The sequence below is a fragment of the Fulmarus glacialis genome, unplaced genomic scaffold (genome assembly GCF_000690835.1).
Source record: "Fulmarus glacialis isolate BGI_N327 unplaced genomic scaffold, ASM69083v1 scaffold1016, whole genome shotgun sequence".
Taxonomy (NCBI): domain Eukaryota; kingdom Metazoa; phylum Chordata; class Aves; order Procellariiformes; family Procellariidae; genus Fulmarus; species Fulmarus glacialis.
Genome location: NW_009217259.1, coordinates 80587 through 95819, shown reverse-complemented (window position 1 = coordinate 95819; position 15233 = coordinate 80587). Strand labels below are relative to the sequence as shown.

Here is a 15233-nt window from a genome sequence, read left to right as displayed (position 1 = left end):
TCACCCTGCTCACATCAGCTGCTATGTCTCGCCAGTGCGCTGCAAGGAACCAGAGCAAAACTGGCTTCAGTGCTGCCTCTGCCTTCATCCCCAATGCCAGCAGCACCAGCTTCTGCTTACGTTCTGCATCCCAAGGTGGAAGCTGCAGTACCACCGCTGGGTATGGAAGATTTGCTGGAGGTTTTGGAAGCAGGAGCCTCTACAGTCTTGGTGGATGCCAGAGGATCTCCGTAGCTGGAAGAGGTGGTGGCTTCTATGGACCTGCAGGTTTTGGTGCCGGCACTGGGATATCCTGTGGTTTTGGTGGTGCAGCTGGTGGTGCCTTCGGGTTTGGTGGTGGCATGGGTGGCCCTGGATTCCCCGCTGTCCCAGCTGGGGGCATCCATGAAGTCTCAGTCAACCAGAGCCTTCTGAAACCTCTCAACCTGGAGATTGACCCCAGCATCCAGAGTATCCGTAAGAATGAGAAGGATCAGATTCAAACCCTCAACAATAAATTTGCCTCCTTCATTGACAAGGTGAGACATAAGATTTCTTGGTTATGCTGTGTTGATTCCTCAGTGGGGAAGCACAAACAAGGGCAAGTTTTATCTTTATCAGCAATTTTGCTGCTCTTGTACTGCCTCTTCTAACATCAGCAGCCTGGGAACAAAACCTGAGGGGTACCAGCTTTGAGACCATTCATCCCTCGCATTAATGCTGAGATGAGACCAGCCAACAGGGGGAAAATGGTCATATAGGATGTAAGGAAGCAGAGTTTGCAAAGAGAGCAGGAACGTTAACATCAGATGTGCAATGCTTACTTGCTTGTATAAATTGTCAGCTGTTCCCCAAGGGCTGAGAGCTCCCACCTTTCAGCAAGTGAATCCTTGCAGGATTGTACCTTGCCCCTCTAAGGAAAACCATCCTAAAATCACTGTTTCTGAAACATTTCCTTTCTCTATCCAGGTCCGATTCCTTGAACAACAAAACAAGGTCCTGGAGACCAAGTGGGCCCTTCTGCAAGAACAGGGGAACAAAACAGTCAGAAACAACATTGAGCCCCTCTTTGAGACCTACATCAACAACCTCAGGAGACAGCTGAACAGCTTGCTGACAGACAAGGAGAACTTGGGAGGGGAGCTGAACAAGGTGCAAAGCCTTGCTGAGGAATTCAAGAACAAGTAAGTTGATCCATCTGTGGTCTGCCTGGAGAGCAGGGTGGGCTGCAATAGATGCCAGCTCTCTGTTGCATCTGTGCAATCAAACAAGGAAAGAAGGCCTTTTTGCTCATATAATCTTCCGAGGAGGCCCAGGTTAAGTTTAATATGAGACATATTCAGCCTCACTTCCCTATGGCTGAAAGTCACAGGCAGAAAATTTTAGGGCTAAGAGACCAAGGTACAAAACTGTACATGCAAAAAAAATAAGAGGCTGGTCCTGAAAATATGAAATAACTTTTGTACAACCCTAGACCAACCCTCCACTTCCATCCCGCAGATACGAAGAGGAGATCAACAAGCACACAGCTGTCGAGAACGAATTTGTCATCCTGAAGAAGGTGGGTGCACGCACGCTGTGCCTCCCAGCCCACACGAGCATAGCAAGAAACACGTTGTCCAGCTTTTCCTCTGCTTCCGCGAAAACCACTTCATTTTTGTGATGTGTTTCCTCTTCTAGGAGGTGGATGCTGCCTATATAAACAAGACAGAGCTGCAAGCCAGGCTGGACTCCCTTATGGAGGAGATAGATTTCCTCAGAGCCCTCTATGAAGCTGTAAGCACCAGCATTTACATCCTTCTCCCATTTTCCAATGTCCTTGCCTTCCTCTCCCACTTCAGGGGCTCAGGACTGATTGTTTTCTACTCTGTTGCACTAAATAATTCAATGTTTTTTCCATTTCACCTGCTGTCTTAACCCTGCCTGAAACTGTCTTGGAAAAAATCACTTTGTCCACCCAGGTCTACACCCTCTAACTTGGGGGGTTTCCTCCCTCCGAGCAACGTTCGTGTCTCACGCCTGCAACTCATGAAAATACCCGCTGCTTTTGCAGGAACTGTCTCAGATGCAGACACAGATCTCTGACACCTCTGTCATCCTGACCATGGACAACAACCGCAGCCTGGACATGGACAGCATCATTGCAGAGGTCAAAGCGCAGTACGAGGACATCGCCAATCGGAGCCGGGCAGAGGCCGAGTCTTGGTACCAGTCCAGGGTGAGTGCCCAGGAAGGCTTCTGCAATGGGAAAACCACACACCCTCCCCCAAATCCCCATGGGGAGGTGGGTCCCACTGTGATTTTTATAACACACGATGTCTTCAGATTTAATAATCCTATAAATTTTGGAAGTGCTAATTTGGGATTGAGAACATATGTATACTTCTGAGTGCAAACACCCACATACCCACCTTCTGCTTGGCTCTAAACCCAATATATTTTACTTTGACTGGTTGTTCCTCTCTCTGTGACAGTACGAAGAGCTGCAGGCTACGGCAGGCAGGCACGGCCCGAACACAAAGGAGGAGACCCCCGAGCCCAACCGCCACGTCCAGCGGCTGCGGTCTGAGATCGACAGCGTGAAGAAACAGGTAAAGGGCAGCGTAACTGCATACGGCCTAACTCTTGCTGTGGTCTAACCTCTTGCTTGTCCAGCCAACTCCAGGGTATAAAAATAAATGCATCTCGGTGAGTTCTGCTGGATCAGGAATGAATACGACAGCATTTATTGCGGTGCAGTAACATCATTAAGAGTAACTTAATGCAATATTATCAAACCTAAGGAGATATTAAGAGGCGTGGAGTTAGATTAAATCCAGCTTGTGACCTGGCTCAGAACATGGATCAATTCAATGATCGTTAAGATCACACCTATAGATGTTAACCCAAAGACTTCTGCATCTAGACCAGGCATCATGACCTCAGGGTATAAAGAACTGGTCTATGCTCTGGATAAGGAATGCAACCACTGTTTTTCCTCCACAGTGCACCAGTTTGCAGACGGCCATTGTGGATGCTGAGCAGCGCGGGGAGATGGCCGTCAAGGATGCCAGGGCAAAACTGGCCGAGCTAGAGACAGCCCTGCAGAAGGCCAAGACAGACCTGGCCCGGCAGCTTCGTGAGTACCAGGAGCTCATGAACGTCAAGCTGGCCCTGGACATTGAGATTGCGACCTACAGGAAGCTGCTGGAAGGAGAGGAGTGCAGGTGGGTGCAATTTTATATCCCAGTTTCCAGAGGGGCAATGGAGTTGCAGATCCTTGTCAGGTTTAGACTTCCCACATTCAGAAGACCTGAAACGTATTTAAAGGCAAGCAATGGCCCGTGAAGATGAGCTATTTGGGAAGATGGTAGCCTTTTGCGCAAACTTTCCAACTTCCACCAAAAATATTCCAAGGAAATTCTCCTGCCTTTTCAACTATCTCCTGTTCATGGGTTCCCCTTGAATTCTTACTGGTTCATTTTGCTCCCTAACAGGCTCTCTGGAGAAGGTGCCGGTGCAGTGAATATCTGTAAGTAACTTTTAAAGATAGTTTGGCAACTTTTACTTACGTTTGTCTCCCTGCCCCTCAGAGCCCGCTGTTTGTGGATGACTCTAAAGAGGGTGTTTTCCTCTTGCAGCTGTGACAAGAAGCGCTGTAGGAACGGGATATGGAAGTGGAAACTGCCTCAGCTTCGGAGGCAGCAGTGGTGCTGGAGGAATGGGCTTCAGCTCTGGAAGCGGACAAGGCATAGACGGGTCATGCATGGTCGGTGGAAGCAGTTCCAGCATGAAGTATGTCTCCACCACCTCTTCAACCAAGAGATGCTATTAAAGTCAGACATCAGCACTGTTAGCTAGTGTGTGCCGAGTTTCCTCTCACATCGTGTGCAATCCTTACCCCGTTACTTGCAAAAGATTTGGAAGCTGTCTGTCCTTATTTATATAAAACATGCCATGCTCTGTCTGTTCTTTGACTCCCAGTGTTTGTTTAATAAAAGGCACATGGAATTAATTCTGTCACATCCTCCTTTTAATTCCAATTACTTTATAGGGCCTTGGGGAAAAGAGTGGTTGACAGAGCAGAGTAGAGCTGAAGGCAAACAAAAGTCATACACACAAGAGTTGAGACCTTTCCTTCCTCTGCACTCACTGCAACTCCATGGACACCTCTTATATCCAACAGGAATAGAGCAGTTGGATGTTCCATTCCCAGTTGTGTGAGCAAAGTTTTTTAGCATCAGTATCTTCCACAGGATGGGAAAATGTCTACTCTTCCCAGTAGGCACTAGAGAAAACGTCCTATCTATCTTAATTTCTACATTACGTCATCTCAGCATTTTCATGCCACCTTGATCACGCCCAAACCCCTGTAATCTTTCAAGGTTTTATGTGATGAGTCATGTAGGGATATAAATCTAGTTTTTCCCAAGAAAGCAAGTACTTCAGCTCACGCTGTTCTGTACATACACTAGCTGCAGGGGCAAATAAAATGCTGTCACTGCCATTATCATAATTAGAAATGGAAAAGACTCATTAAACCCCCAAACTCACCCTCTTTGGGAAGAACAATGTCCCCAGACATAGGCTGTGAGATAGTTAAAGACCCTGAGGGTAAGGAAGGTTTAGTTCTCTTTCTCTGATCTCCTGAACAGCAGTAACGAGAGACAAACTACAAAAGCATCAAAGCCCATATTAAGAAAAAAAAAATGTGCTGAGATTACCACAGCAGATTGTGCTGGTTCAGTCTCTGACACAACCCTGCCGACACAAACAAAGCACTAGAGGTAAACGTGACGCACATTAAGTGCATGCTGACACCTAGCCTAAAGAGAAGGCGATATAATAAAGCCCAGCGTTTCATTAATCCTCTAGATCTAAGCACAATAACACAGTACTGGAAAGGAAATGGCTCGTCCTCTTCAACACCTGCCCACCTTTCTCTGGCATCTCTGGACGGACCATATTTCCACTGACACCAGCAGAACTGGAATTTGGTTTGTTATTTAAACACTGTCCAGCATCAAACAGCCATCTGATGACCTGGACTTTTACAAGTCAGGCTGTTTTCTCTCTGGGGGACCACGTACTTTTAGCTATCTCATCATTCAGCATTTCGGCTAAGCAAAACATCCAGGCTCCCTTTGTAGCCAACAGAAAGGCACAGGTGCCTCCCAAATTACCATCTTTACTAGAAGTACCTCTGTGCAAATGAAGTGTTGCCTGCAAAGATGAGGAGTGCAGACCAATACATCTAACTTCTTGCCTAGATCAGGACGGGTTGCTTCTACCCCAAGACGGCTAGCAATCGGGGAGCAAAGTCGGTTTTTCTTTAGCAAAGCAGGTCAAATTGGCATTTTCAACACCTCTAGATTCCCTCTTGTAGCATCTTCAGTCCCTTCAGCTTTAAACTAAATGGGCACTGACACCATTAACCAAGTTAAAAGCAAGCCCAAAGGGAACTTCCGGACATAAATACTTTTTTTTCCCACCAGTAATCCCCGCTCTGAAAAATACAGGTTAGAAAATTTGGTTAGTTTTATGAGCCTGAAGGTTGCCAGCCCATCGCATTAGTGATTCTGGTGATTAACGGGTTGGGAAAGGTGGCCACGTGCCAGCATACCAAACCGATTAGCTCAGTCAACTGAGCTGCGGTCTTCTGTGGACAAGCCCAGCTCTCCAAAAGGATAAAAGGCAGAGGGGACTCCCGATCCAAACTCCCAAAGATTTCTACTTATCTGCCATCTCACCTCATTGTCCTCTGCTCTCGCCACCGGCGAACGATTGCACAGAAGTCAGTTGGTATTAGGTCAGGAGGACTCACTAAGAGTTTCAGTACTGCTTCTGCCACTATGCCTGTTAACCGAAGCAGCTTCAGCTCCATGTCCATGTCCCGCAGCAGTGGTGGAGGTGTGGGACGGATCAGCAGTGATTTTGGCAGCAGGAGCCTTCACAATCTAGGGGCAAGCAAGAGGATTTCCATGAGTGGAGGGTATTGTTCTGCTAGATCAGGATACAGTTATGGATCAGGTCATGGTGGGTTGGCATATAGAGTTGGTGGAGCTGGGTTTGGGTTCGGAGGAGGACGTGGCCCTGGAGGTATTCAAGAGGTCACGGTCAACCAACACCTCTTGGTACCTCTTAACTTGGAGACTGACCCCAACATGCAGAGAGTGCGGCAGGAGGAGAAGGACCAGATCAAATTCCTCAACAACAAATTTGCCTCCTTCATCGACAAGGTAAGACATGTTCCACTTCATCCAGCCTGCCATGTTTGCCTACTGTAGAGCAGGATCAGGATTGCTCTCAACATTATATAATTTACTTCTAAATCCTTAATGCACAGAGTTAAGGATTTTGTTCAGCTTGTTACCTCCGTATCCAGACTGTCTATACAGCTCATTTTGTCAGAGCTCTATAGACAGTCTGGATATGGTGCAAATTATTTTTCCAGGTTTCTTTGCAGCTCCTGGTTTCCAAATCTTCTTACCAATGATCTTTTGATGACATGCCCATCTAAAGCCCACTTTAAACTACATAAAACAAAACCCGCGTCACATTAAAGCCCCCATCTCATGAAAAGTGAGGCATGTTTTGTGTTGCTGATCCCAAATGATTTAAATTGTTCTGATGGGTTTCAGGTGCGGTTCCTGGAGCAACAGAATAAAGTACTGGAGACCAAATGGAGCCTCTTGAAAGACCAAAAAATTGTGAAAAATAACCTTGAACCTATGTTTGACGCATACATCAGCAACATGAGGAGACAGCTCGAGGCTCTAGGAGGGGATAGGCTGCGGCTCAGCTCAGAGCTGAAGACTATACAGGATGCTGTTGAAGACTTCAAGATCAGGTAAGCAACACACGCACAGAATGAAACCTGTCCGGTTTTTCTTCACTCTATTTTCTTCCTGGACAAGTTAAAAGACCCAAGGCAACCCCAAAACGGTGAGACCTCAGAAAGGACTAAAGTGACTGGGTTCCCCCCACTTTAGCTGCTGTATAAATGTCAGCAGCAGCGCTCTACCCGTTGCAAGACATACGCAATTTTTTTGCAGGGACAGGTGAACTTTTTAAATGTTGCAAAAGGCTTGTCAGACATCCACAGGAGTTCGGGAGCAGGTTCTCAAAAGCTTAGTCTGTCCAGAGCCTAGGCTTTCCAAATGGTTTCAGCTCCCATGTAGTCATTTTAATACAGACCAGGATGAAACCTGAATCTCAACAAGACTATTGAGCACTCTGAACACTCACATTTCTTACTGATGTGGGTTCCTTTCCAGGAGAGAAAAATTGTCTAAAAAGAAAGATTAATTTTAAATGTGTGCTTAAGTGGTTTTGGTTTTCTTTTTTTTTCTTTTTTTTTCTTTTTTTTTTTTTTTAATTATTATAATGTCCCTTAATATCAATGTATTAGATAGTTTTAGCACTTCTGAAAGTCAGGAGCTAGCTTCCACCCATGGAAATTCACTGAAATCTTGGGCAAGGGTTTCAGCTCAGCTCATTAACTCTTTAGGCTGTTAGGAGGAGGTGTTCCCTCTCTCATCCACTCTTTGCATCTTGCAAAAACATCTATCAAGCGTTAGTGTCTGCTACCATGCCCACAAGGGATACACTGCTTAATGGATGTGAATAAGTAAGGAGCTTAAATTGTCAATCTGGAACCAGAAAAACGAGAGAAGAGAGCTAGGTGCAGGGTGCAATTCAAAACAAGGACACGCGCGTTCTGCCAAAAACCCTCTGCTCTCCCTTTCTTGGGAGATCATGTGTCTGACACTTTCTGCCACCTTCACCAACAGTGCCTCTAGCCCAGAAGTAGCATCAGAACAGAAACAACTGCCTTGGGGAAGAGAAATCATCATCCACGGTCTACTTGAGACTTCTTTTTTATGGTTCTCTGTGCCTTCAGAAAAGAAACTAACGGAGAAAAAAGTCTGTCCTGTGTCAGTTTGGCCATATAAGACCTCAGAGTCTGCTACAAATCAGCCATCCAGATTTCCTTAATTCATTTTAGGATGGGACACATGACATTCCAGAGATAAAACATCTTTCTCCATCACCTACAGAAGAAACCCCAAAGGACAGAGCTTAGCCAAAATAGCCAAGTTCCAGGTAGCTGACTTGAGATGAATCCCAGCTCTAATACTGCTATTGATTAACTGGGCCAGAGAGTGTCCTCCTTCTGTTCTCTCACAGGTCCACGGTGAAAGCAATTTTAAATTTTGAAAAGCAATGTCTAACATTAGCACAATCTGGAGCAGCAAAGCAGCAACAGAGATTGCTCAGATGAGGAAAGACCCTTGGTGCGCCATGACTTTGGACAAGAAATCCTTTGGCAACCAAAGGTCATGTCATAGAAGAGGTTCAGACTTCAATATTCTGCCTGCATCTGGCATAAAGTGGCAAATATTCCTCTGGCTCCAGATCAGGGAATCTTTGGGCAAAAGCTCAATTACATCATACATGTTGCTGGGCAGGGACCATCCTCTTGCATTGTGGCAACAATGCCTACACCTACCAAAAGGACATCACCGCTTCTGTCCCCATTTTCCTAGGAGTTTGTTCTTCTTACCTTTATTTATTTTAAACTTTGTGGATCCCAAAGTATTCTTCCTAATGCTTTGCTCTTCTGAGTCAAATACTAATCCATACGGCAATTAGAAATTAAGACATATGCCAAATTAGTTTTCCTCTTCTACGTGGCTAAGAGCTTAGAAACCCACAAATCTATATACAGGCTAGGACTTTGCTTAATGGAAATTATTTTAAGGGTTGGATATTCCTGATGTGAAGAAATCTTCCCCCATGAAAGGGTCATGAAAGGCTAATGTTTTATTAGCTGCATGGACTCCTTCCTTTGAACTTTCATCTCCCCCATTTAATCATTTCATTTGAGCTGGGCATCAGCCCATGTTGCTGGTTTTTACCCTTTCCCAAGAGTGGGACTGTGTGCTGCTGCTGATCCAGACCCCGGCTTTCCTTGCCCAGGCCATCATCGTCCCTCCTCCCCGGCCATCCCCAGCCCTCCTGAAGCCACCGCGGGAGCTGGCGTCAGAGATCCCGGCTCTTCTGACTAACCCAGGTGTGGCGGCGATGAGCTCAGCCACGGCTCCACCCAGCCCTCCCGGCCTGAGAAAATTTAGAGAGTACAAGGCTCCCATTCACAGCGAAAACTTCTGGGAGGATAAAACGTGCCTTTAATGAAGCCGTGCAGCTTTTCTAGAAGGCCTCCTCCCACCACCTAGCCCAAGGGTGCTGTCTTTCTATCATAATTGGTGAGATATATATATCTAATAATGCTTCGTATAATACATGCACTGACATTGCAAGGACATAGCATTGTTAGGTAGCTATTTTTGTTGTTTCTCCCAAAGATCTATGCATTGGTGGTAAATGCCCCTTGGGAACAGACTCTTTAGTGTCTCCGCAAGCACCCTGCAATGAATGTGTGGAGGAGGGATTTCCATACGCCCATGGTGGACGGGGTGGGTTGCAGTATGGAAGCTGTAAAGGGATGCTCATCCTCCCTTCCCAACAGGTACGAAGAGGAGATCAACAAGCGCATGACTGCAGAGAATGACTTTGTTTTGCTCAAGAAGGTGAGGCGCCAACAACAAAGAAGGGACACACTTTTTAAAGGCAAAACGCATTTGAATGCAAATAACCCTTTTTATCCGGCAGTGCCAAGCTGGGCAAAGCATTTAGCAAACGTGTAGTCATCCCTCCTTGAAGCAGAAACACCCAGTTGTGCCAGTGTGTCAGTCCTTGGCAATAGCTCGTTCTTGTTTCAGACCCCTCACCCAAAATTCAGGTGAGTCCTGGTCCCCCAGGTACCAGATCAGATCTGGGTCATCCATACCTCGTAGTCACTCCACTAGATGCTCTGCCACTTCTGCAGCCTTTCTATATCCAATCCCACCCTCCACGGCCCCCCCCGGTCCGACCTGCAGGAGACACAATAAGAAACTTCCACTATTTCAAGCATCATCCAAAATATCTGTCCCCTCTACACTGGCAAAAAAAGGCAAATTGGTGGCTTCTGACATGTCAAAAATTGCTTAGATCTATGAACATCATCCCTCCCCCAAAAAAAAGGTAGAGGGAAGAAACCAGTTCCCTCTTGGCTCTGTTTAAAGGCACAGAGGTCAAGAAAGTCTTCAGTTCTGGTTTGTCTCCAAAGGTTCGTATTAAACGACAACTGATCTTTGTACAAGGATGCAGATAGGCAAGGTTTGGTTCACTACCTCTGTTGCCGTGCTTCCAGGATGCAGATGCCGCCTCTGTGAACAAGGTGGACCTGGGGACCAAGGTGGATGCACTGACAGATGAGATTAACTTCCTGCGAGCCCTCTACGAAGCAGTAAGAATCTCCCAAATTTCCCAGTTCTGCCATTTCCCCCTTTTCCTGGTACCAACAGGATCGAACCAGCCCGAGAGAGCTGTTCGGAGCTGCAGTTCCTCCCCATTCCCACCCCTCTACCACACATCATCTCTGGGACAAGCACAACAGTGAAACATTTGGGACTGAGAATGAATTTGTTTGACTTACAGGAGCTGTCTCAGATGCAGTCACAGATCTCCGACACCTCCGTGGTCCTGTCCATGGACAACAATCGAAACCTGGACCTGAACAGCATCATTGCAGAGGTCAAAGCACGGTATGAGGACATCGCTAACCGGAGCCGGGCAGAGGCTGAGTCCTGGTACCAGAGCAAGGTGAGGATGTGAAAATTAACCAGGTGAGCTAGAAAAATTTTTGTTTAGCATTTCCCAAAGGATATTTTATACTGGAGAGTGCAAGCAGAGGGGACAGGGCAGTAGGGTGTAAAATCAAGTCGATTTGGATAGGAATTCATTTAGTTTCTTGGACATGTGAAAATGCATTTTGACAACGAGAGATAGAAGAGCATAAGGAGATAGAGGGAGGAGAAAATATGCTAAAGCTCATGAGGAAGAGCTTGGATTGAGTACAGAAAGAGACAGAGGATCTGGTCAAGAGAGGATCAGAGCAGGGTCGATCTCTACCAATGAGTTCAAGCTCCTGCCCAGATCTGACTGTGCCCTGGTGTCTCATCTCCCTGCCCATCTCAGTATGAGGAGCTGCAGCTCACGGCTGGCCGGCACGGGGACGACCTCCACAACACCAAGATGGAGATCTCGGAGATGAACCACATGATCCAGCGGCTCCACTCGGAAATTGATAGTATAAAGAAACAGGTATGGCGCACAGGACCCCTCCAAACATGGGGGCACCTCCATCTCCACTACCTTGCTGTACCCTTGCAAGGATGCCTGGAAATCGGGATCCAAACCCACTGAGCAGTCACCAGACCTATCTCCACTTCTTGCAGTGCTCCAGTTTGCAGACGGCCATCGCAGATGCTGAGCAGCGCGGGGAGATGGCCGTCAAGGATGCCAGGGCAAAACTGGCTGGCCTGGAAGATGCTCTGCAGAAAGCCAAGGCAGACCTGGCCCGGCAGCTCCGTGAGTACCAGGAGCTCATGAATGTCAAGCTGGCCCTGGACATCGAGATTGCGACCTACAGGAAGCTGTTGGAGGGCGAGGAGAGCAGGTCAGTGGCTTCCCCTGCAAACCAAATAATGTCCAAACCCATAGATACTTTCACATTTGCCTTGCAACAAGAGAGGGAAGGGCCACAAAAACTTGCAGAGAAAACAACCCCGTCCTACACAGTTACAGGTGTCATTTCAATTCCTGTCAGACACTCATCATCAGACCTTAACGCCCCAGACCATTCTGTTAACCAATGCCCCTGGAGCCAAACTGTTGCTTGAAATTGTCCTAAATAACAAGCCCTTCCTTCTCTGTCCTCTCTTTCTTCCAGGCTGGCTGGAGAAGGCGTTGGTGCGGTGAATATTTGTAAGTAATCTGGCTCTTAAGCAATAGATTGAGTATTCATTCAGTTATTCCTTAAATGTCTTATCCTTAAACTGAGGATAAGACAATGAAAATGAATTGTGCAGCTAGTAGTTACCAGCACAAAAATGGAGTATACGTAGGGTTTTGCAGAGCTCTGTGGGACTGGGGAGGCTGATAAATCTTTTCTCTGACCAGCTCTGAACTTGAAACGTTTTGTACATTGAGACTGTCCCTAGGAGACTTAGATGTCCAAGGCCAGCTCTGCTACAGGATAGGAAGAAAAGCCAGAGAACCTGTGGAATACAGGCAGTGGTAGACTGTCCAAGAAAAACCACAAATGTGTGAAACTAAAGGTTGAAATTCCTCCGTACTATTGCAAACAAACTAACCCTCTGCCCATGGTTTCCCATCACAGCCGTGGTCTCATCTGGGAGCAGCTACGGAGGTGGGAACACGCTGGGGCTGGGGTCAGGCTTCAGCAACAGGCTCAGCATGGGGGGAAGCGGTGCCAGCTCCAGCAGTGGGAGCTGCCTGGCCAGGGGATTCAGCTCTGGTGTGGGAAGCAGCTCAAGCATGAGGTTTGTATCGAAAAGCACCACCAAGAAGAGCTATCGGAGCTAAGTCGTGGTGGCACCCAGCTCATCTGGAGCAGAACAGGTTGAGCACCACCTCCTGCTGCCAGCACAACGCCTATTAACACCATCCAAAGAGCCACGCTTATCACTTTCCCATTAGGGGAAAACATATTCCCAGAGCTACTTATTGGCTTGGGAGAAATGCCTCTCCAAGTCCAATTAATTCCTCTGCATAAAGCCTCACCCAGCTGACCAGAAGCCCAGCGCTGCTTGTCAATGAGTAATCAGCCTTCCCATTAACGGGTGCTAGCGTTAGAGCTCAGCCTGCAGCTTCCCAGGGCTCCCTTTTGCTCCAGTGCCCTGGTGCAAATCCAGAGTAGATGCAGGACTTGGATTTATACCAGTGTACATGAAAGGAGACCGTGTCCCTTCACCCACTTACGACAGAAAGCAGGAGGTATGTTGAGACCACAGTCTCTTGTGCTCCCTCCTAACCAACCCTGCTCCCCCCTGCTGGACTCGCTCTCCCCAAAGGCTTGAAGAATTGAAAATGAAGTGTCTTTCAATATAGAGGCAGTTGCTCTGTTTCGCAATTCATCTTGCATTGCTGTCGTTTCACCCCAGGGCCCTCTAGCTCTACCTACATCCAAAAATGCAGCCTTCATTTTCCATAAGTGAAAGGGGTTGGCTCTCTATAATGTTTAATCCCTCCACCCAGTACGTATAATTTAAGCCAAAAGATCCCATAACCTACAGGTTGCTAGACCTTGTTTCAGCAGCAAACTATTCTCCTTTCCGCCAGCCAGAGTGAGCTGAAAGTAGAGACAGGTGTTAAAAATACAGGAAAAACAAAAATGAGGAACAGCAGGCTTTGGTAACATAGATTTTACATAACCTGGAAAAACATCTCTGTTTTAGTGCCTTTGTTCTTAGCTTGGGTTTGTTTTTTTTTTTCTTCTCTTTTAATGGAAGGGGGAGGAAGGCAAAGAGGAGGGTTGGAGAATTATGTGCCAAAATGTAACTAGCTCGTTTCCTCCCATCTTCTGCTCTTGTCGAACTGTATGAGTTTTATGAAATTTCTTCAATAAACTGCAGTCAAACTTATCATGAGCAACGTGGGTTTTCTGTGCCATTACAAAATTCACCTAAAAGTGTAATTTTCAAATAAGGTTTAGAAGACTTGCCATAGGCACTTGCTGTCACTCAGAGCCTTCCCATATCCTCCTCCTCCGCATCTCAGTCCTGGAGAGGATGGGGGAACATTAAGTGTATTGGAGACAGGCGTCACAGAGCAGCAATACCCAAGCACTTTGGGAGGTTTTCCAAGTTGCACAGCCAGCAGAGCAAGACCAGAAGGCCATAAACACCTACATCCGAGCCAGTCAAAGAACAGAAACAGACACTTTTGGGTCAAACAATTCGTTCCCCAGTAACACCTCTCTCCCTCCGTGGAACCAGAAGTGCTCTAGGCAGTTGGCTGAAGCTGTCTGCATTGCAGGAGCACTCCAAAAGGTGTTTTAAAGTCAGGAAAGATGGATCCCACGCATCACAGCTAAACTTCCGGAAAGGCTGGTTCCAGACCTGGAAAACAGGAGGGATTTATCTCCATCCCCTCTCTGGAGCAGCCAACAAAGTCAGGCCAAGTGCTAAACAAGGGTGCAATCCCTGGGCAGTGTGATGCTCCTGAGCTGAGGTTTCTGTTGAATCAGCAGATCGAAGCCGGGCTGGCTCAGACAAGCTGGCGGTACTGAGCTCTGCTCAGGTCTGTAATTAAAAACCCAAGAGAGAGAAAGTGAGAAAAGAAGCCAACATGACTTCTTCCATTTCACAGAAGATGCCAACTATCACATGTAGCAGCTGTTCTCCAGCATCCAGGGCCCAATCATGAAAGATGCTGAGCTCTCTGAACTCCTTTTAGGCTGAGTCCCAAGAAGTACTTAGCACATACAACTCCCACACAGCTTTACCCTAAAATGTTGCGTGGCTAAATGAGGCAGGCTAGCTTTCAGGCTTGCATGCATGAACTTCTCTCTGATCCTCTTCATGGAGCAGAACATGTTCTCAGGCCATGGTGAATGCCAAGAAAATCACACAAAAGCAAATGCACCTTTAGAAAAGGCTGAGATTTTCAGGGCTAAGCCCTCAGTGTTATCCCACTGGAGGCAAAAGAATTAAGAGGGTTCCCACCCATGGCACACAGCCGTTTTGGTATTTCAGCAAAGATGGGACTGAAAATCACCTATTTCATTTTGTAGGAAAGACTTACGTGCCTTTCCTGCATCTTTGTCACTCTGAACCCATCTCCTTTGCTGAAAAATAAATATATATATACAGTCCAAACTTACATACACAGGGGTTTGCCAAACAGTTTTGCCAGAAAGGAATGACCAAGCCCAGTTCTCCTGTAAGCTATTCCCTATAGAGGACACTTCTGTAAGCAATAAGATGAGAGGTGTCAATCTATCTGACCAGTGTCAGTCACATTCCCCCCAAAACTAGGGAAAACAACAGACTCCCCCTCAGGGCATTCAGTGGAGGAGAGAAGCACACGGGTAGCTTGAGAGACAGAGCAGCAAATCAGGCTGAATTTCTCTTTGCAGTGCACTCACTCCACCATCACCTCGATCTATTCAACCTTTGGCTTTGGATTTCCCCAGCTAGTGCAAAGGTCTGAGCTGGAAAATTTTTCACTGCTTCCTCCTGCTCTCACCCCTCTTTGCTGCAGCCGTTTTCTGCTTGGAGTCACAGACCAGCAGAGCCCTAGCACCACGAAAGACGTTTGCACGGGTCCATCTCCTGTCCCGAGAGAATTAAAAGATTGTTCTC

At 46.9% G+C, this 15233-nt stretch overlaps 2 protein-coding genes across 2 annotated transcripts; both read left to right on the top strand.

Moving 5' to 3' along the window:
• LOC104078080 (keratin, type II cytoskeletal 5-like) lies at positions 1–3793 on the top strand. Its single transcript, XM_009579587.1, has 9 exons — positions 1–518; positions 949–1163; positions 1480–1540; positions 1660–1755; positions 2033–2197; positions 2454–2570; positions 2965–3185; positions 3456–3490; positions 3600–3793. Exons 1-9 carry the CDS (start codon positions 24–26, stop codon positions 3791–3793), a joined length of 1599 nt encoding a protein of 532 aa, XP_009577882.1. The 5' UTR covers positions 1–23.
• A 736-nt stretch (positions 3794–4529) lies between these two features.
• LOC104078079 (keratin, type II cytoskeletal cochleal-like) lies at positions 4530–12453 on the top strand. The gene is made up of 10 exons (XM_009579586.1): positions 4530–4572; positions 5629–6197; positions 6600–6808; positions 9491–9551; positions 10217–10312; positions 10504–10668; positions 11044–11169; positions 11304–11524; positions 11798–11832; positions 12248–12453. Exons 1-10 carry the CDS (start codon positions 4530–4532, stop codon positions 12451–12453), a joined length of 1731 nt encoding a protein of 576 aa, XP_009577881.1.
• Positions 12454–15233: the final 2780 nt, after the last annotated feature.

Coding starts and splice junctions, on each gene's coding strand:
- LOC104078079 (XM_009579586.1), top strand. CDS start 4,530: ATGTCCCCAGACATAGGCTGTGAGATAGTTAAAGACCCTGAGG. Junction 9,552..10,216: donor ACTTTGTTTTGCTCAAGAAG/GTGAGGCGCCAA, acceptor CCGTGCTTCCAG/GATGCAGATGCCGCCTCTGT. Junction 11,833..12,247: donor CGTTGGTGCGGTGAATATTT/GTAAGTAATCTG, acceptor TTCCCATCACAG/CCGTGGTCTCATCTGGGAGC.
- LOC104078080 (XM_009579587.1), top strand. CDS start 24: ATGTCTCGCCAGTGCGCTGCAAGGAACCAGAGCAAAACTGGCTTCAGT. Junction 519..948: donor TTGCCTCCTTCATTGACAAG/GTGAGACATAAG, acceptor TTCTCTATCCAG/GTCCGATTCCTTGAACAACA. Junction 1,541..1,659: donor AATTTGTCATCCTGAAGAAG/GTGGGTGCACGC, acceptor TTCCTCTTCTAG/GAGGTGGATGCTGCCTATAT.